Source organism: Sipha flava, unplaced genomic scaffold (assembly GCF_003268045.1).
Source record: "Sipha flava isolate LNK unplaced genomic scaffold, YSA_version1 127_pilon_pilon, whole genome shotgun sequence".
Classification (NCBI taxonomy): Eukaryota; Metazoa; Arthropoda; class Insecta; order Hemiptera; family Aphididae; genus Sipha; species Sipha flava.
Genome location: NW_020271753.1, coordinates 899,440 through 922,213, shown reverse-complemented (window position 1 = coordinate 922,213; position 22,774 = coordinate 899,440). Strand labels below are relative to the sequence as shown.

General features: G+C 32.3%; 1 protein-coding gene across 1 annotated transcript; it reads left to right on the top strand.

Moving 5' to 3' along the window:
• The first annotated feature begins 968 nt into the window (after window positions 1-968).
• On the top strand, window positions 969-18,815 carry LOC112694319. The gene is made up of 4 exons (XM_025569756.1): window positions 969-1,275; window positions 3,610-3,712; window positions 4,398-4,621; window positions 16,548-18,815. The coding sequence occupies exons 1-4, from the start codon at window positions 1,159-1,161 to the stop codon at window positions 17,376-17,378; spliced, it is 1,275 nt and encodes a 424-aa protein (XP_025425541.1). The 5' UTR covers window positions 969-1,158; the 3' UTR covers window positions 17,379-18,815.
• The last annotated feature ends 3,959 nt before the right edge of the window (window positions 18,816-22,774 follow it).

Here is a 22,774-nt window from a genome sequence, read left to right as displayed (position 1 = left end):
AAACTACATGGTGGTACGCGGAAGACCACATGGTAATAGAATGGAAATTAAAAATTTGATATTTAATTCATATATTAATTTAAAAACAATAATAAATTTGTATTAACAAAGAAATAATAATTTTACTGTAGTATTTTACTACCTTTTTATTTATAATAAATTTATTTAACTATGTAAAGTTTATATGATTCTATTTTTAATCATTAGTGATACGTGACTGATTGATAATATACTCAAGTGGTACGCAAAAAAAAAAAGTTTAAGAACCGCTAGTCTAGATCATATAAATTACAGTGAGAATTAGACACTGTACATGATTGACAAAAGTTAAAAATCTGTTTAACATTATATTCATGGCTATAATTACACCGGTAAAAAATAAACTAATTGAAACAATCGGATTACAATACGTTGATTACAGTATGATATTTAAGAGTTTAAAGTTATTTGCATCGTCAACACCATCAGAGAAAAACATTTAAAAAAATATCAAATATAAGACCGATTGATCCGAAGAATTTTTTAATTTTTTATCCCTCACGAGTTAACTACTAAAAAAATCGTCCACAGCCGTGGTTTACTATGTCCGTAACCGTCAATTCGAACGTTTAAAGCGGGCCACAACAGATGGGTTGTAAATATTTCGTTTCACAACAATAATTTAAAAATTAACTAATACAACGGTTACGGTATGTTAAAGTGTAGAACACGAAATAACCCGTTTATTCATAATCGTTTTTATGGTATGGTAAGAATTCGAAACTAAAGCAATTGATAATTATTATTCTCAGAAAACTACGCCGGACCAAGTTCACGAGTAGCGTGCGCACGAGAAAGGCACAAACACTCTGCTGGGCGTGCACCCGACATTCGGTTGCATTGACAATGATCATACGAATAGAAGAGAGAAAAACAAAAACGCATGCCAACACTTTCACTTCGGTTAGGGCACCGGCGATCAGATACGCCACTGTGTGTGGCAGTGAGGAAATCGTAATAATACCAAAACATTATTATTTAATATGTATTATCTCCGTTTCATAATGCCAATGGGTGTGGAGGCATGCCCGTTGAGGCCACTGCCGACTGGACTTCGAGATAGTGTACGCGCGACAACGTGCGCCGAACAAGCTCGTGGAACGACAATAGCGTGAAGACATGAATGAGATGGTGCTGTTCATTTTAGTGTACTTTGTGGCCGTTGCATCGGCTAAGGATCCCGATTTAGATATGGCCTCATCTAAAATCGAACTTACTCCCAACAACACGATTCAAGTAAGGTTACAGCTTTTGATCCAATTGAATATTAATACTGGTTTGATTTTTAAACGGTTTTTAAACACCTACAGTTTAAATATTGCGCGCACAAATTATTATACTAACTATTCAAATTTCTCCGGAACGAAAAATAAAATACACCACCGGAACTTATTTTTATGCTTTTACATGACATAGTCTTAATATTATTTGATTACAATATTTGTAATACGCTTACAGTTTAGGACGGGTTGGTTCAAATGTTGAAATCGCAATAATATAGTTATGACATAAGTAATCGAAAACAGTATTTTGTTCAGTGAACAATCGTTTTGGATACGGGTGGAGTGTGAATTGATTTCATTACTCTGATTCTAATACTAAATATTAAGAACTTATACTGATCAGAGTTAGTTACAATAATTCGATTTTTACACTCTGGAAAAACATAAAACAAATTACCATTTACAAATTCTTATGATAACAAACTTTGGAATACTTATATCAAATTAGTTAACCCGCTATTAATATTATGACAATATTCTTATACAAGAGATTCATCACTTATATATAAATATTTAACAAACTTTTCTTAACAAAAAAAAAAATGTATTATGCAAATTATTATTTGATACGGAAATACCCGCATTTATTAATAAACCAACACATGTTATGATCCATTAAGTAAGTAACGGATAACAAATAACTATTTTAAATTAAATGAGTATTTGTTTTGTTGTAATTATTGCATTAAAATAATATACTAGTATTAATATTATTATTATAATTTAAATTAAATTAATAAATATTTGATCCAAGTTAAAATATTGATTAATAATAATTTAAAATATGATTACAGACTAATTACTAAGAATGTACATAGCACATACACAACAATAAAAACATAAATAATAACATAAAAAATGTAAATTTGAAGTCACACTTGACTATTTTTTTATTAAAATGTACTCCTATTAACTAATGTACATAATTAAGATTAGTTAATCATAATAAATTCTTTACATTTATAATCTCTTAAGTGCAATTAAATAACAACCGTAAATTATTATATTTATTTCAAATCACTCCAGAGTTGAATTATTTGATGATTATCTAACATTATATCAACTTACAACGTATACCAAAAATCTATTTTCAAATAATTTCTGTATCGTCGAAAAATTATTACTAAAAACAAAGTAACATTTGTAATTATTTATTGTACTTAGGGTTGAAGTTTTTTTTTAATTATCACTAAAGAAAACTTTAAAATATGTTGGTGTTCCTAGTAGTAGTACGTTGAGTGCTTACTGTACAATTTTACATATGAAAAGTAAATTTCAAGTACACTTTGTAAAAAATATTTATATCGCTCAACTCTAGAGATAAATATTTCAGAGATAACAATTAAACAGTAACAACTTAGATGGTTAAAACTGTCTAAGATGGAATCGTATGGAACCCAGGGCATATTCTGTTTTAGACAAGTTTCCAGCTTATATCAGTTCAATATTTACAATAAAATTAGTGACTAAACCAAGTACAATTTCTATTAAAACTGGTTTCCAGCTTCTTCAAGGCTCATCTTAGACAGGTTTTACTGTTTTACTGTATTTGATCGATAGTGAAACAGAAAATAAAATTAACCTATTATAAATTATTATACTTGTTTTTGAAACAAAAATCAGTTACCAACAGTTATTTATTATTGTTTCCATTATTCGTATGAAAGTTAAGAAGATGTAGAACAAATTGAAAACTCCTAACACGCAGTGATTTATCGACCTTACAATCGAGAATCTAGACTTTTGTTGTCATTGTGAACAACGAGTTGTTTCCCTGTACAAAATGTTTCACAATAGTGTCGGTGCTTTATGTGTCTAAAACATCATAATACGATGTTTTATTAATGCGTTGATTTTTTAAAATTATGTATATTTGTCAACTGAAATCTGAAAGAATTCGAGAAAACATGCAAAGCTCAAAAGCATAAGTTGTTAATAATAATAAAATGCAAATGTGAAGTATAAACATTTACGGTAATTACAATAAAAATCCAGAAAGTAAATAGATCGTTTAATGATAATGTTACGGATAAAGTGTAGGTAGTGTTGTGTGATAATAAATAGTCGTATATATTGGTATAGTTTGATGTACGGCTTTAGATGAGTACTCGATAATATTATCCAACGTTGAGGAAGGGTCCGAGTATACGATTTTAAATTCAAATCGTTATAAATTTTACGAAAAAACGCATAAACCATAAAAATCTAATCGTGAATAGTTTACGTAATTATCCAATGAAAGCAGCCGACACTTTATACTAAACGAAAACGCTTATGTTTGTTTCAGAACTTGCAGTTTGAAGATTTAACGTACAACCTGACGGACTTCACGATTTGCACGTGGATAAGATTATCTAATTTGTCTCACACGCAGACCATTTTCCGCCTGGGTAAGTTGCATCGAATAAAATGTGCACGGATACGAAGCGCAAATATCGCCGAAATATATGCTGTACACCATGGTATTCAGATCAACGGATCTGTAGGCAGTGGCGGTTTTCGAGAAGCTACAAAGGGGGGAGCGAAAATATTTTGCATATACTTACAATTTGCATACATATCCCGTTTATTTGTTTCTATTGCTTGATACATGAGAAGTAATTTTAAGTTCTACACATTTTATACCACAATGACTTAACATAAAAATATAAATATCAATGAAAAAATTAAAATAAAAATTATTTTTTATTGAAACTTAATTAACTGTCAGGAGTTTACCATAGGAGCGAACATTTTTGTAAACAGTAAACAGTTTTAACATAAAATTATCATCAAAACGATTTTTAGTAAACTTTTTGCTCATTCATATTTTTAATTTTTACACGGCTCAAGGGGGGGGTCCACCTATTCCGTAAAACCGCCACTGTCTGTAGGATACATCGAATCCTTATTTCTTCTTCGTACCAGGGCCACGTTGGTTAGAAATCATCTGTAGCTTATTTGATACACTACTTGATGGTAGTACGAAATTGTTATCCCCTCGGTACTCCCAACACCTAGATTGTGGGCTGTAGAGCCTGTGGTGCCTCCGTAGTTGTTGTCATTTACGTTATTTGTAACGCTGTTCGTTTTCAGGGAGCAAAAAAGAAACGCTGATATTATGGCGGATACACGTGCGCCCGAAACAGACGATGCGGATAACGATCAAGAACCGACTGGTCGCCTCAGAGGGCATGCAACTGCCCAAAGGCCAGTGGAGTCACGTTTGTTTCCAGTGGAAGGGACCGACCGGCGTCTGGGCGATGTTCGTCAACGCAAAAATCCATTCGGTCGGACAAGTGCCCGCCGTCGGCAATGACGTAAGTGATTGTAGATCTCGTAAGCGAAACCCAACACGTAATGCATAACCATACAGTTAGGTAGTTTAGCGCGTACAGGCACCCATGTTTGAATAATACAAGCAAGCGTCGGACACTTCACCCGTCCGCGTGCAATTGAACGCGGTTTTTTATTTTTATTTTTTAAAGCGTTTTATCAATTTGTAGAATACGAAAAATACGAGAGTTTCTTTTCGCCATTTTTCTTCCGCTGCTCTTTTTTTTTCTATTTTTCTTTCTTTTTTTTTTTTTTTTTGCAACCTTTGTGACGCACCCGAATACTTGACGCCGTGCCAAAGCTACGAACTGTATCAGATAAAAGAAGTATTTTCACCCAATGAAACCAACATTTTTTACGGCCGACACCCACGTGTTGGATGGACATAAAATCTAGTTTGCCTTCTTTGTTTCCGAATTAACCGCGTAACGGCCGCTGACCGGAATCCAGCCAGCATTTCATGCCCGTATAATCAACTCGAAAATGTCTCCAGAAATGTTTTCGACCTCTCTGAAGTCAACGGATTAGGTTCGACGAACAAAATACTACGCGTTTATGACGAAAATATTCCAAACTATTTACGTTTAATACACAAGCATTAGGTAATAATATGTTATGAAACTGAACACGTAGATATTACAGTTATTATCAGATCTCGGGACTTGATGCATTTAAAAACACCAACAACACGTACAATCCTAATTTTTTCCGTACATTTAAAAAGTCTAAAAATAAATCATAATTTTTTTCGAATTTCCTATGCAATATTTTGCATTATTCTTCTTGACAAATTTCGACCGATAGAAAAGTGTACAAAGTTTATATTTTCTCGTAAAAATAAATAATTTAATGTAAAATGTACAAAAGCATTTGTTGAAACTATGCAACAAAACTGCACGTATTGATTTTAAGCGGGGAAAAAACATGAAATTCGGATTAATGTGCAATTAATTACGGTCCCGCTGTCGCTGCGTAATGCCATCCGAGGCGACATCGAAAACGAGTGATTCGTTACAATTATCTCATACACTGTAATATTGGCCGTGAATCAGTTATCATATCCGCATTCGACGCGTTTTTTTTCTAATAATATCAATACGTCCGTCGTTGGTTTATCGAAAAAATTCCGCTTTACACATCGACCTGTCTGATTTGGTTATGCGTCCGCCGCACCGCCGTAACCCGGGACACCGTCACCGTCACGTTGACCGCTTCGCGTACGTAAACACGTAACCGCGAACACGGCGCTCGTATTTTTTTTTTCGTTTTTAATTTTTTTTTTTTTTATTTACAATATCCGGTTAAAGGTGTTAGTGTACAATAATGCGATACACACAGGCGAAAATAACGAGACGGCTGCACGCCGTGCGTTTGATTCGCAATACTTGGCCGATTGCACAACACACGAACGTTGACGGGAATCGATTAACCGATTGACTAGGCGGTTTTTTTGTCGCGAAAACGGTACAATATATATTTGCCCGACGATGGTTTACCGACGGAATACGATTTGCGGTTGCAGTGTGGTGTTATTATGCGAATCAATCGATGTACGCGGTTCTTTATGTAATTTATTACGCGATAATTAACACCGAACGCGTGTTTTATAATTATGTAGTTTTTTTTTTTTTTTCTTTCTTTCTCGCGGTGGCGGTATTAAGATTTTTATTATAATATTATCGTGGTGAACGAACCGCTGTTTAAATACCCATCACTATGCCTGATGGTATTTTGCGTTTCTAATTATAATTGATAGCGAAAGAAAAAAAGAAAAAAATCGAACAATATCTTTTACTACATAATGTGTGATATTGTCGATCAAAAGAAAATATCAACGGTACACTTATTGCATTGAAAGTGTGTTATAATTGTCTCTCTCACACTCCTGCTGTGACAAAACGTGTTTTCTACACGTACCGACGATATTAAACAAAAACAATCGATAAAGTGAAGAACGTAATGCGAAGGGTTCGTTGTTGAAATAATATTTACTTACTCGCATCATTTGTTAAAAGATACACGAGTGTTTCAGTTGCGCTTAAAGCATTTTCGTTTTCAACATAACAAACACGACACCGATTAATCGTGGTTTTCCCTGATTTCACGTTTTCGTTTTTTAAACTTCGAAAACCAAAAAAATGACATTCTAAAGTCTAGTGTTCAGATCACTTTTTAATGGATAACAAAAACCGTCGTATATTTGTATAAAATTTTTATAGTTATAATAATAATTTAAAAAAAATGTAAAAAAAGATTAGTAAATGCGATGCATGACTTGTATATTCGATCATTATCTAATGTACTTAAAAACCTGAGTTTGTATGTCTGACGTGATTCAATATATCTATTCAGTAACATGTATATTACCGTGTTACCACATTCGTTAATCGAAAACGAACAAATCGATAAATGTTCGAAACAATAGGTAAATATAGACTAAATAATATAAACAATGCGGTTTCTAATCTAAAATGGAATTTTAATGTCCCTTCAAATTAAAAATATATTAAATAATAATAATAATAATATATATAAATTCTCTATAGGTATAATTTTGCATAGTATATAAGTACAAAAAAAAAAAATGCTCAGTGTTCAGTAATAATATTTTTACTCGAGTGACTATATATTGTATTTAATATTCCTGCAGTTCAATAGTACCGATATTTTAAAATAAATATTTAAATAGACATATAAAAATAATAATTTTATCAGTCAATAATACACATTTTGTTATGAAACGTATTTATATTATTTTATTTATTTACGACCTTCGTTGTATTCTTACACAAATTGTATAAGGCGTTCAAAAGTAAAATTCTACAGAATATAACGATATACACAACTACACAAAGCATTTGGTTCGTTTACTTAGTTGATAAAATGTGTATATAATATCAATTAAATAATCCAATATAAATATTTAGATATAAAATATAGTATCAAATATAATTTTAGTATATAACTCTTTAAATCTGTTCGTGAACACCACACCAGCAATCGAAATCATCACTTAAGACCATTTTGGCATGCATCCATGTGAACTACGTCAGTGAAAAATCATAAATTACTGTTATGTGCTTTTAGTCATAATGAATACTTTTATCTTATTTAAATAATTGGGTACTTAAATTACTCTGATATTCATTAAAATAAGTATCTTATTTAAATAATTACAATATTGGTGATCATAGTTGAAAGTAGTACGTAATATATTAAATAATTAATATTACATATCAATCTAATAATAATAATATTATTTCACTGCTGGTCAATTTACCACACAAAGTCAAACATTATAACAACGATTAGAAATCCTTAAATAATACGTGAAATTATAATACAATTTAGTCAAATTTCAAGTGCATTTTCGTCCACTATTCTTTGCTTTTACATTTAATTCAATAATTTTTATACAATCAAAATTTTGGGTTTCAAGACTTGACGATTTAAACAGAATTTTAACAAAAATAACTACACTTGAGTTATCATAAAAGTCAAAAGTTTAGTCCAACAATCATTTTTTGAGTTTTTCGACGAAATGTAAACTTAAATAGTCAAAACAGTAACAATATTATATGTATAAATAATGGAATTTGTGGTATAAAATTTTACCTGCCATAGAATATATTTTTCATTCATTATATTTATTTATTTGCAAATACTAGCGATGTAATAATAGAGTACTTTTAGTTGAATATTAAAAATTAACAATGGAAACTAGAATCAATAAAACATCGATAAAATTATATTATCTTTTTTTACGTCCCATAGATGTTGGTTAATTCAATGTAATTATATCATATTTTTAATGACCTGCGATAAATTTGTTTGCGGTGGCAAGTACTGCTTTATCGTTACAATATTACAAACAGGAAGACGTATTAATTTGAAACATTTGAATGGAATATGAACATAACAAACCAGTGTTTGTAGGAAATGTGTTTTTTAAATTAAATTTTTTTAAAACTCGTCCAGTATGCATAGTAATACGAACTTATTTTCCACATCGATTAATGTGTACGTACTGATAAAATACTTAAATCGAGGTGTTAAGAAGGGTAGCCCTGAGCCGGTCACCCTTAACATTTTACCGGCCACCCATCGGCCATTTTGTTATTAAAATAATGCAAACTAAACCTAAAGTTCAACTAAAACTGCTATTGTGTTCATTTATATAGAAAATAAAGGAATCTCCACTATAGAATCAAAACCGGTATAGTCACCTGTATAATTCGATAGCCCTTACAACAATAATTTTGATCACGTCATATCTATTATTATATAGTGCTGTTGTTGGACACTACGCGATGCATTACCTTACGACCCATGTATTATGTGTTATACAAACGTATATGATATTAATTTTACACGAAAGTTTGCACTTTTGAGGATAATGGTAAACATTATTAGCCATTACTAATAAATTTCGACCCTGAGTAAGCCGTCCTACTTGTAATAAATCGTACCGGCGTGTCCTATGTCCTCTATGTGCTTTTTAATAGTTTGTCATATGGTTACACCGTATACTCGTATCCCATACGTATTGATTTGCTTATGAGGTGAGATTTTATTTTTCGCTGAAGATCACAAAAGAAGTTCAACAACATAATTTTTAATTTTTTTTGGTTAAAGACAGTTTAAACAAGTATTCCTATATATTAAAGATAACTGATAGTTGATGAAACAATTATATGTTACATCGAATATAGTTTCACAAGAAAAATTAATTTTATTCAATCTATAACTTTTTCTGACCTTTAGAAAACTAAAGTATTTGTATTTGAATACTGTAATTTCAAATATATATATAAAAAAAAAAAATTTTATAGAAGAATATAGAAGAAGCCAGTGACGTGTTTAGGGAGAAGGAAGGTTAGGGGTTATATCTCCCCATTGTCTTTTTTTAAACCTACAGAAAACAACTTATTAGTTATTAAAGCCATTTTAAAGTCATAACTTTTTATTAGTTATTAGCAAAAAGTTATTATTTATGACCCACAACAAACATTATATAGACTATAAGGTACATATATATATATATATCTATATATATATATATATAATGTCATTGACATGCGCACAGGTACGGCTTATACGGCCAATACTTGTAATCTGTATTAATATTTAATTCCTTAAATATCAGTTTTTTTTTTAACTTTCTTTAAAAACTTTTATTCCTATTTTTATTGTTTTTTTTTCTAATTTTATGAAATTTGATGTTGTTTAATATCTGTGGATGATAAGACATGCTCCATAAATATTTTGTAATTTCATTGGTAAAACTATAATTTTCTTTATATAATTTTCTTTATTATTTATGTTGTCAACTTGATAACGCAATTTCGATAAACTGATTTGCGCCAATAAGTCACGACATTCCGATGAATAAGATTCGAATTCAGAGAAACTCAAATTACTAACTGCAGTTGATTTGATAACATAATTGAAAAATATTCCTTCTGAATTGAGATTGAATGACCACTTCTAAGTAGTATTTGATGATACTTTAAAAGTTTGTGTTGAATTTAATATAAAGATTTTAAAAGTTAGGAAATGGACAATTTTATGTATAGGTGATTCTAATGAAGATACACAATATTTTAATTGAAAAAGTTGGTATTAGAGTCTGTGGTGAATTTAGAGGGGGGGGATTCAGGAGATTATCTAACCCACAGTTAATATTTGTTGACAAAATTAGTCTCTTGGAGACTTCTTATATTTTTTTTAAGTATGCCCCGACTATAGGTTGAAGTTACCAAATACTAGACTGGAACAATGTCCCAATTAACACCGCCTCCCAAATGACGCCACTGGTTTAATTGTACAATACAGTTAAACATCTATGCCGGAATCTATGTAAGACGGGATTCTCCATAAAATAAAATATAAGTTAATGTTTTCAATAGGGCTTTGCACCCGAATTAACCCGAACCCGTAACACCCCTAAAAACCCTTAAAAAATCAAACACCCAAATCCCATATAACCCGAATGATTTTTTTTTTAAAGGCCCCCATACACGGTCAGTTTTGAATGACAATCAACGTGATTGACATTCATGACTAACCGTATATGTATATGACTGATAATGACTGACAGTCAAATTTTATGACTGATGAAATTCAAACATGTTTGAATTTTTATCATCAGTCAAGATGATTGACATTCATGATTGACCGTGTATGTCTATGAATGTACAATTTATCAGTCGATCTAGTCGAATTGTGTGGAGCAGTCGAGTCTTGTTTTGTCTTTTTTTGTCGTAAATTATGATAAGAGAATGAGTTTTTTTTCATCAACCATTCTTTAACCCAGAATCTTTTCTTTCTCTTTTTGGGTTTCTTTGCATCATCACACGCGAGATAAATGGCAATACCAATAAGTGCATCTTTATCTATTTTAATAAATTGACAAACTCAAAAATATTTATAAAAATACCTATAAATAAATATAGGTATATAAAAAAATTAATTAAATGTACACAGCACAAAACAATATAAAACAGCACGAATAAGTACTTATTCGTAAAGTGTACACTTTTGAACTGACAGAAAAATTGAACGATTGTCATTCTTGATTGATTGTGTATGGAAGTTATCAATCATCAGTCAATGATTAGTTTCGACTGTCAATCACGTTGATTGTAATTCAAGACTGACCGTGTATGGGGGGCTTAAAACACCCGAATTAACCAAACCCGAATAAAATATTGGTTTTAACTCGAAACCCGAATAATTTTTTATTTTAAAATATTTATGTGACATATCATTTTGTATGTATTTTTTGTGGTTGTTTCAATTTTGTCATTAGTTGTTTAATAGTAAAATTATTATTCGAAGGAATAATTTCACAAATAATATACAAAATTGTTAATTGTTAATTAATCTAAATTTGTCTAAATAAAGACAATATCAATATATCATATTGGCAGGTGTGCATGAATGGTATGGTATGTTGAATGTTCAAGTGTAAATAATTGGGATACTAATTTTAAAATTATCCCAAGCGGATACGTCGTATTATTATAACTTTATAGGTAATAGGTCTTCTACGAATCACCGAGTCGTTATTTAACGCAATACTGTAAGTTTGAAATAAAATTGATGGCTTTCGTATGATTACCTAAATTGTTGTTCGCGTTATTCGTATTTGTTCAGTGTATGATTGTAGTACACATGTCTACGGCGTGAATTGTCAATTTTTGTTGGTGTAATAATTTCATTGTAACATTCATAAGTACAAATTGTTATTATTTTTGTATTACGCTATGTCCTAGCTAGAACGATTTTAGTGTGTGCACGCACCACAAACCATAAACGGAAATTTGGTGAAATTTGTGGGGGGACTGAGTATTATTAACTTATTATACCTATAGATACCACTATACGCAATTATTTATTTCAACAAGGCAATTTACGAAGTTTGACAATTTGATATTTTTAATCAACAATTTAAACAAAAAAAACAATTAGGTGCCTTATCTTAAACATTTTTGGAGTAAGTATTCTAAACAAAAATTATTAATTAATTAAATTAAAAAACTTATACGGGTACTATTACATATTATTAATATTACATTGAAATGGTTCCGAGTCATGAAAAGAAGTTTGTAAAATCTTAAGAATTTGATTTAATTTTTATCACAGAATATTTTTTTTTAATTTACAATTATAATAATTATTATATTTTTAATCACTTAACAATATTTAGGGATAGGGGGCTAAGACTTGTACTTTATATTTCTGGGGGGCTTATTCCCTTGAAGCCCCCCCCCCTCGATTTCCACCTATGCCACAAACACAAACGAAGAATACAAAAGAATTTGTTTTTGTCACATGCAATATGTCCGTATTAACTAGGAGTAGAATATAGTGTTAGTATTTTTAATTTTAATAGATATTATAATTTAAAAAACTTTATACACATATTAAATAACCCCTTCTTCCCCGAAAATAAATTTTAGTTACGCCATTAATTGAAATTAACATAAGGATAGTTTAATTTAAAAAACTGTTGCATAGTTGTATAAGAAATTGATATTTTATTACATAGGCAGGTAATAAAAAATATAAATATTTCATTATTGGAGGGGGGGCTCAGTCTCCACCAATGAAAAATAATATTTTTCCTCGATTACTTAACACTCGTATTAACCAATATTAACCCGAATAATAACGGTTATTAACACCCAAACGTTTGTTTAAATGTTGTATTGCGGTGTTTGAACATTCTAATATATTCAACACCCGAAACCCGAAACCCGAAAAAATTATTCGGGTGAAAAGCCTTGATTTTCAATAATAATTACGAATAAACTTAAAACACATATAATCGATCGTATTTTTTTTTTTTTTTTACTCGTACATTTACAATCCAGTTTCAGCCCTAATAAGTGGCCTCTTAAAATAGTCTGACCTAAAATTTTCTAACTGTGGATCCGCCCCTGATTAAAGTATTACAACTTAATTTCTTTTTAACTATAAAACAATTCATAAATGCTCATAATTATAAACTATTAAGTCCCTTAATTGTGTTTTTGATATTACTACGATCATTCATTTAAATATATTATTTCTTCGAACACCCCCCACCCTTTAGAAAATTCCCGAGCTTAACACTGGAAGAAGCATATAGTATATTATCATCCATATGGACATTTATTTTACTATAACTATTCGAATATATAATATTAATAATAGTAATTGGCCACCGATGGTGAAATTAAAATGCGAGGCAAATTTGTACATACAATGGTCAATAGTCACTATTTCTGTTTATCAATTTATGTACCATTGATAATAATGTATTTCCTAGGCAATATAATTCAACAAACTCAATATAATTTTCCAGTCATGTTTGATTAATGTACACAGTATCAATGCGTTAGTAAAAATTTTATTATTATATTGTGTACAAGATTATTGCGTTGTATGATATAATGTGTCCATCACAATTTTTACGTTTACAAACAATATTCTTCTAACCTACCTGTTTTCGATACTAACAGTTATTTTTTTGTTTGTCGAAATAGACACATCATTTCGATTGTTTTGTTCTTCAGTTAAGGCCACCGAAACCTGCAAAAGAAAATATAACAAAAAAAACATTATTATGTTTGAGACTATTATATATTTTATTCAACATTCAACTGAATCATTGAACTAATATTGTCGTAATGATACGATCGAAATATTTAGTTCACAACTAATAATCCTTTTATGTTTTTAACCTTCAACTATTGAAAATAGAAATATACTTATTACAGATTCCCAGGTGTATGAATGGTGAATATGAACACATATATAATACAATGTAATAACTGTAAGAGTTAATAGTTCAATAGATATTATTTTCATACTATTCACTGTTAATATTCTTTACTAAATAAACGTACTGCAGTAGTCTCAGTGCACCTTCCCACTGACATGCGGTAGAAAAAAATACTCACATCTGCACTCATTACACTAATCAAAACTTTTTCATCGATGCACTCAAAGTTATAAGTATATTATGTGTCTATACAAACCCATAAAGTTTGCATGCAAACAAAACATTAGGTTCCATTCTCAACAATAATTGTTAAAAATAATGGTACCTAGTTATACAATATACATATAATTATAAATTTTGTTACGCTATATTCGACAACGGTTAAAATAATTAATTTATTATCAACTGACAAAAATGTAATTTTAATGTAATTATTTACATGGGTTATCTATACGAGTGCTGTCTGTATATTTATCATTATATTTTTTAATGATGATTAAAATTTGAAAGTAGTAATTATTTTTCTTAATCTTCTAACAATAAAGTAATCAAAACTGTAAAGATAAGCTTGCGTCGATAATCTCTTATTTTTTTTTTCTTCTTCCTCGAACTGATTGTAAGTCCTATATCTCTTAAAGATATTACACATAACTCAGAGTCCGACTGAGAAAAGGTAAATATATCTGATTCATCTTGTTTTGATGCACAAAATCGCATACCTATCAAACTGCTTCCCATGATTATTCGTCAAAAACCGATGATTTCTGCTTCGCATAATAGTATATGCAATTAATTTTTGTCACGCCCTAGATTTCTCGAACCGGGTCCTGTTGGTTATTACCGTAAGATTTGACATGGCGACATGATTGTAACTGTATTATTTTTATAAATAATCGATGGCCCAAATATAGGTAGACTATATATATAGCTACAGTATATAATATACAGCTATAATATAGCTACAGTAGAGGACTTCCCTTTTGAGCCGATCCTTATGCACACGGAATGTTCATTATTCATAAATTATGACAACCGTTATATTTATAAATGCACAAATTTATATTACAGATGCGGCAGTCAATAATTATTTAACTGTACGCATAATAATTATTTAGGTTAGTACGCTCATGCTTGAAAAATTATAAATTTAAATTATATCACCTATGTTGTGCATCATGACATAATTATCCAACAATACATACATTTTATGTATTATTAACTGTTGAACATTTTTATAAAAGATAAAAAAAATTAACATATCGCACTAAAAATACAATCCCAGCATGACGCATTATCTATCAACCATATGAATCGTATAATAAATCGATTCGAAAATGTAAATTTGATACGATCCTAATTCAGTCCATTCTTGCTTAAATGACCGATGATTTATGTAGTACATATTCGTTAACCTAAATATATATATAACAATAAAACAAAGTGAAACGTGATAGAATAATATTTAAAACTATGTCGATGAGATGATATTTCATAAACGTACGTAGACTATTTCGACCACATTTAGGATGATATCTAGCTGAAATATTTTCCCAATCGGGCTTATACGAAATATGATAGTAAAAAAAATAAAAAAATATTTAATCAATAATAATGTTGATAAAAAATAAATAATAATAATGGGATCGGAGTATTTAATGAGGATAAATTTTTGAACGTGATGTAAAAATATTTATACTTGTACGTGACAGTGGCCGATTTAAAGGTTCAAATGAAGTCGACAAATCCAAAAGAAGGACTAATAAATGTATCACTAACATTCTTAGCCCCGTTTTACAAAGTTGTTCGCTACACTCGCGTTTCCGCGATATGAAAATGGAAAAATAGTACATTACAAAAAAAGTGATGCTGCAAAACTGATAACAAATCATTGTTCACATAATAGTGTTCATACTTGGAAACTATGTAGAATTCTATGATCGATGCTAATAGTATTTCTAACTTTGTTTAAAAATAAAACTATTTTTGAAGTATTCGGAGTGTTCCTGAGTATTTCCTGTACATTTAAATTATTTTATTATAAATAAAAACGGCAATTGTAAACGATATTACGGTTTGTATTATATATTTCTTTTTCTTTTTTGTGGTAAAATTTAAAAAAAAAATTAACTATAATATTTTTGAGCCTTAATTTAGTTTAACGACCGTTAAACCCGCCACTGATACGTGATATCAGACGTAAAGCTTACTGTCTGGTACGATCACGTAAACAGTAATGATAAACATGTCGGATTGATCGCCGTAAACCAGTGCGTTGTAATGGTTTTATAATACTTGTTGAAGAAAAAATGATCGAACGATAATTGCCGTTTGTATTACGTGAACGCTGAGACAAAAATGTTTTACCGTTTAAACGAAAAAAAAAAAAAACATTCCGATTCGCCGTAAACCAAGATCTGCAAACGGATCGATTGTAGTTTTTATCGAAACGTTAAAATAGAAAAACGGTGTCCGCGAAGGTTATTCGGGCCCTGTGTTCCGGGCCCCGGTAACGATCGTAAAATGGTAACGTGTGTGCCCGGGCCCTATTACTTCGCGATAAAGATAAAACGAACCGCGGCGGCGATTTTACTGGCTAATAAAATTATGTTTACACGACCGATATTTGGCCGTTTTTGCAGACGGCGACGGCGTGGACGTTGCGCGGCAAAGGCATCGGGACCGTCGGCGACGACGGCGCACCCTGCCGGAACGCGTGGCAAGCGTACGGCCTGTACATGACCGGATCGGCGGACGCGAGCGGCACACCGGCGGAAACGTCGCGGTCCCGCGACAGGCCCCGGAACAACGGCAAGCGGCAGGCGGTGTTCGACTCGGAACCGAACGACAAGGGCACCGGCGACGGCAGTTCAGCGACGACGCCCAAACCGTTCCAGTGGCTGACCAAAACGTTCGCGTTCGTCAAGCGCATGTTCACGTTCGTCATCATACCGTTCTTCAAGTTCGTGCGCAACACGTTCTTCCAGACCCGGTCGTCGGACGACACGGTGGTGGACGTCAGCGAGACGCACCTGACCGTCAGCGAGGTCAAGTTCGAGCCGCCACCGCCGTCAAAAGTGACGGCGGCAGACGATTTCCCGGACGGCGACAGCGACAAGAGCAAGCGACACGCGTCCACGTCGTCCGAACGGGAAGCGAACGGCGCCGACGATCGTCCGTGCCGCGCCGTCAGCGAGCGCGTCAGCGTGGCCGACCTGGTGGCCGCGGGTGCCACCACCGCTGCCGACGACCACCCGTTGTCGCCGAACGCCGGCCGGTACTTGCGGATGGTCAGCGACGGGCTGAACGACGTCGGCGTGAACGCGGCGTTCGTCCGCCGGGCGTTCGCGTGCTGCGGCCGGCACGAGCTGTTCGGGCCGCCGGCCGACCACGTCGTCATCGACTGGCACCGTACGCCGGCCCGAGCGCACAACGTGACCGTGTCGCCGCACGTTTGCGGCCGCACGTCTTAACGGTCGGAGCAACCGTGTAGCGGTCCGCGGGCGAACGACGTTGACGGTTCGTCACCGCCGCAACTCTTATCGCTCAGGTTCGGAGCTTGAAGCAATAAAAACTGTGTTCTCGTTAACAGGTTAATGGTTTTTTTTTTTTTTTTTTGTAAATAATAATGTTCAACGCAACGCGGATCGCACTATCGAATTGACTGGTAAAAAAAAAAAAAAAAAGAAACAAAATGATCGAACTATTTAGTAAGTATGTGTAGATTATAAGGTCATAACCGCAAGGGAATCATTCGGTCATAAGTGTGCGCATGAGGTAGTCAGGTTAGGCACTCGACTACTATGTGAACCTTCTCTCCCTCACCAAAATATTCAATATTATCACATTAATAAATAACCATATCAATCACTTCGAAACGTCCGTAAGTTGTAAATACACGTATCAGAATATTGGAAAGTATAATTATTAAGTTACATTAAATTACGCCATCAAAATTTGTTGTTAATATTAAATGTTTAGAATAAACCGATTTCGCGCTGCGGATTTACACCGGTATGCAGACTAAAGGGTGAAAACCGTTTAGTTTAACAACGGAATTCGGTGCGATTGAACACAGTCTCCGTACACAGTCGGCAAAGTCCGCGAACCCCTCATCACGCGTATCGCTCCAGTCAAGGGTTGATAATAAAATATTACCGTAATGTCCCGACGCTCCTCCCGACCCGTAATCATCTGATTTCGTCGATTTATCGATTCAAAAATCCGTCGAACGGAATCGCGTACTCGCCATCGTTCGTTGTGCATTGCGCGCGCGGGGACGACGCACGTCCGGAGATTACGTGAAACAATTTCTTCGGTTTTCGCACGTTCGAATGCGTACAACGAATTCAATACACGCGAGTACACCAATCCTCGTCTTCGTCCGACACCGTTGGTAGGGCACAACGCGCGAACGTGTTATGATGAAAAATATATAAAAAAATAGTAATAACAATAATAATAAAAATACTGTACTGAAATAATAATAATAATAATAATAACAATAATGTTAAAATTTACGAAACTCCGTTGCCGCTATCGGAACGCGTGCGTTACATTCGCATTACAATCGAAATGTCATATTACGCGGTGACTGCAGCGATGTAAGTAATGAATTCAATAAAACGCGTTAAAATGTGGTGCGTAAATTATTCAACAATAATAGTTGTAATAGGTATATTGTGTTGAAAATAGACCTTTATATTCCTTCTTCGGGACTATTGTAAATACATTGTATTCAGATAATATATATTGATATTTGTATTATTTTTTTATAATTATTATTTTTATTTTTTTTTATTTTTTGAACTTCGTAATCGTGTTAATGTTACACATATTATTATTATGATTTCTCAATGCTAAACGTCGTCGTAATTTTTGCATTTATTTTATATTTTAATCGTTATTAGTCGTCATATTATTATTATTATGATACATTATGTAATACGATCGCTTTTGTTTAGTTTATTTTCTTTTCGACTATAATTATTTATAAAATCGTGTGTAGTGTATTTCATTGCGTTAATATTAAATTATGTATATACCTATAATGGTACATAATATAATGTTATACATACTTGATAAATGTGCAGCTTTTTTGTTACCTATCAAAATACTGTTTTTTATCCTTCATCGATTGTTGCGTGTGACACTGTCGCGTCAATTATGTATTAATTCAGCTAAACGTGTATAAAAGTGTTTTATTTTCTACATACTTTACTGCCACCTATACGTCGTGGTGCCATTTATGAAATACAAGTTTTACTTTGGCATTTCTATTATCTTACACGTCAGTGTATTGGTCCGGACCAAATTAATTTTTGACCCCATGAACACTAAAGACGTTATTATTGTGTCAAAATGGAAAATTGAAAACGATGATACTAGTTCGTGCCAAGATGAATGGAGTGTATAATCCGATACCGGGTCGTCTCTATGGTTCTTATTTATGTTAGCACGTGTTTGAATATTTTAACCTTGCTGGATCTGGGTGCCCTCAATTAAAATCTTCAACTAAACTATTATTACACTGACCCCATAGTCGTTGACTATTAATTACTGATGATCATAATTACCACACTACGAAGATCTATATAGTTTTACTTTATTACGCGTTGTACATAAATAATTATTCAACAATGAGATGTAGTGTATTAATTAAAATAATACTTACAAATTACAATCAGCCAACATGGTAAGTCTTGACTCTGGGTATATCGTTGAACGTGTATTATATATTCTTGCGTATTCGTATAAGCTATCAATATAATCGTACATATTTAATGATTTTCATCAAGTTAGACTGTATGATTATATAAAACCATAGATATCGGGTGTGGTTGTTTTTTCTACGCACACAAACATTTTCTGTTGAGACATCGTATCATCATTTTGTAACACAACTTTAAAATTATTGTACCAACTATAGGTTGTAAAAAACTCGACACATTAAATTATGATTATTTTGTAAGAAAAAAGACTAATCCAAGTAAAACGGTTTAATTTTTATTTTACTTGAGCTTTTTAACTATAACACGATGCACCGCCCGATACAAGTAATTTAAAATCGTTTAAATATGTTATATATTACCCATTCAATTAGATTATTACCAATATTCTTTTCGATAACTTTGTATTCACGCTTTTTAATCATTTTAATTTTAACAAGTCCATTAAACATAAGTTAAAATATAAAATTTGTTATTATTTAGTTTGTTGAAACGGTGAAAATTGTTTCATGATGACATGATATAACATTATAGCTATGTTTTAAAATTATTGTATATCTTACAAAATAAGAGGGACATTTCATATCGGGAGGAGTTATAACCTGTCAACCCCTCCTGGCTACGCCACTGCACACAGGTACAATGTCATTATAACTGAATCGGTATTTGCAGGAGTTATTGAAAATTATGGCAAAAAATAAATTTCTACAATAACTGTCAAATGGAATTTTAAAAAATATTATTGAGCCATAATATCGACGGAGGTGAATACAAATGTTGAACATATATTTATACATCTCGAAGGAAATATAATACGATGGCTGAAATCGACCAGCCATGTCATGGTAATAATTGTCTGCAACCGATGTAAATTTAATATTTCCCTGTGTGTACACGAAGTCAACAGCTATAATACAATACTTACTCACGTCTTGTTCTACATTCATTATTATTAGGTCAAACACGAGGTCGGTTAAAACCCGCGAGGACGGTAAAGGTATTGTGTATAGAATAACCCACGTCATCGAATGATACCGTTGTAACCCGGGAAAATAATACACTTTACCCTTTTAGCCAGCCACAGTCGGTTTTTTTGGAACACACCCGGCCACAACGGCGGGAATAGGTCACCGGTAGACGGCGCAAGGTGATATAATGAAAGAGAAAGAAATGTATATCCAACCTAACTTAAATTATATATATATATATATATATAGATACAGAGAGAGAGAAAGTAACTGCAGTATTCTACTACAGTAGCAGAAAAAAAGAAACAAATCATTCATTATTTTATACAATTAAAATATAATCCATACAATGTATAATACTGAACAAAAAAAAATGTTGAACAAATTTTAACGCGCACAGAAACAGTCGTATGCATTTTTAATTTTTACGACCAAATAGTGTGGAAAACGCAACAAGAGTTGATTTATTTTCGACATTTGGCAAACATCTCCGGACTTGTTTCGCAACACAGAGAGTACAGAGCTCATAAAATTATTTATAAATTTGAAAAACACGTTAATGCATATACGTACGTTTATTGTACATACACATACATTTATAAACCTTGAAACAATATTTTTCACTCAAGTTTCCACAACACAACACGGCCTATTATCAATGTACAATTACTGGTTTGATTGTATGCAATACAACTGAAACATTCCTAGCGCGCATGTAATAAACTGTACACACTGAAGCGATTGACGTAACGTAGGTGGTATCTACAATATATCTAATAATAACAACACACAATAAAATGTTGACACGTATGACACGTTAACTGGCAAACGGTAGAAACGGACGAATTTTTCTTTTGATTTCTCAAAAGCTGATTGACAGAATCGAAGAAGGAGAAAACGTGCTCAGCTCGCTTCAAATAAATCGGTGAAAAATCTTCGGTTAATTATTGTAAAAGTTTTTTTGATTGAATTGTATCGCAAACGAGTTAAAACGAATGATGTGTCAATATTTTGTTTAAATAACGAAAACTTGCTGAATTAAATATTCTGATATTCTTACATTCAACCCATGTATTATTGTATCGACAGTTTGCAGGGCCGAACTTAAAAGTCTCAGGATCCCAAGGCAGCTACTAAATAAGGGCCCATTTAAATATATATTAATAACATTGCTTTTAATTTTTATATATTCAACGTAATTTAACAAGAAATTATATTATAATTATTATAATTATAAAACATATGTATTAAATATAGAAGAACATATTTATGAAATAAATTGACAATTTTAATGATAGTGTTTACTTAATAATTAAAATAATTTTTAAATTGTTACACAACGAACTTTTTTTGCTGTAAAAGAACGTATGATTTCACTTTAGTCTACTGCTTGCATTATTTCTGACTCAAAGTATAACACGAAATATATCCCCGTGTTGATCCATTTGGTGAGAAAACTTCTTTTTCTTTTTTTCGGTGTTTGGCTGAGGGCCCTGGAAAGCTGGAAAGGTGCGGACCCACAGGCAACTACCTAGTCTACCTAGACCGAAGTTCGGCCCTGATAGTTTGATTGAACAATAAATAACGATTTCATGTTTTACTTAATGAGAACGTCGTATAGAAATTTGTCATCTCGAACTACATGGTCTAAACGCAGTACACGTTCAACATGACAGATTTATACTTTTTACACGTACCAGATGTCCGGCAGTATTTCGTCGCCTTGAGTGTAAATCAGCCCGGGTAGATTTAATCATATAATGAGAAACAAAAGAACATGGGGATTGCACGATCTTTCGTAATTATGAATTGGAGATAACACAATTCAGCGGGGGCGTATGTTATTCCAGAACACAATAAACCCGTTGCTTTCCAGTTTATTCCAAACAACAAAGCCACAAAAGTGCTACTCCGATAAGACGAAAATTAGTATGATAAATGTACACAACCAAATAGTATTTTATAATAAAATACGTGTCATTATGCTTTTCTTTATCAAATTATATTTTCTGAAAAAATTACATTTGTCTTTGTTATAATAAATAATTGTAAGTTGTACATTTTCTATTCGCCATCCCTAATGTATAATATTGCTAAAGTACACATTTCAGAATTTGAAATTCAGATAGCAAGATATATCCTCAAGATTTTTTTTTTTTTTTACATATAAGT

Bases quoted from the DNA above. Each gene is read 5' to 3' on its own strand.
- LOC112694319 (XM_025569756.1), top strand. From the start codon at position 1,159: ATGAATGAGATGGTGCTGTTCATTTTAGTGTACTTTGTGGCCGTTGCA. The intron at 1,276-3,609 runs GTAAGGTTACAG...TGTTTGTTTCAG, and splicing joins CTCCCAACAACACGATTCAA to AACTTGCAGTTTGAAGATTT. The intron at 4,622-16,547 runs GTAAGTGATTGT...CCGTTTTTGCAG, and splicing joins TGCCCGCCGTCGGCAATGAC to ACGGCGACGGCGTGGACGTT.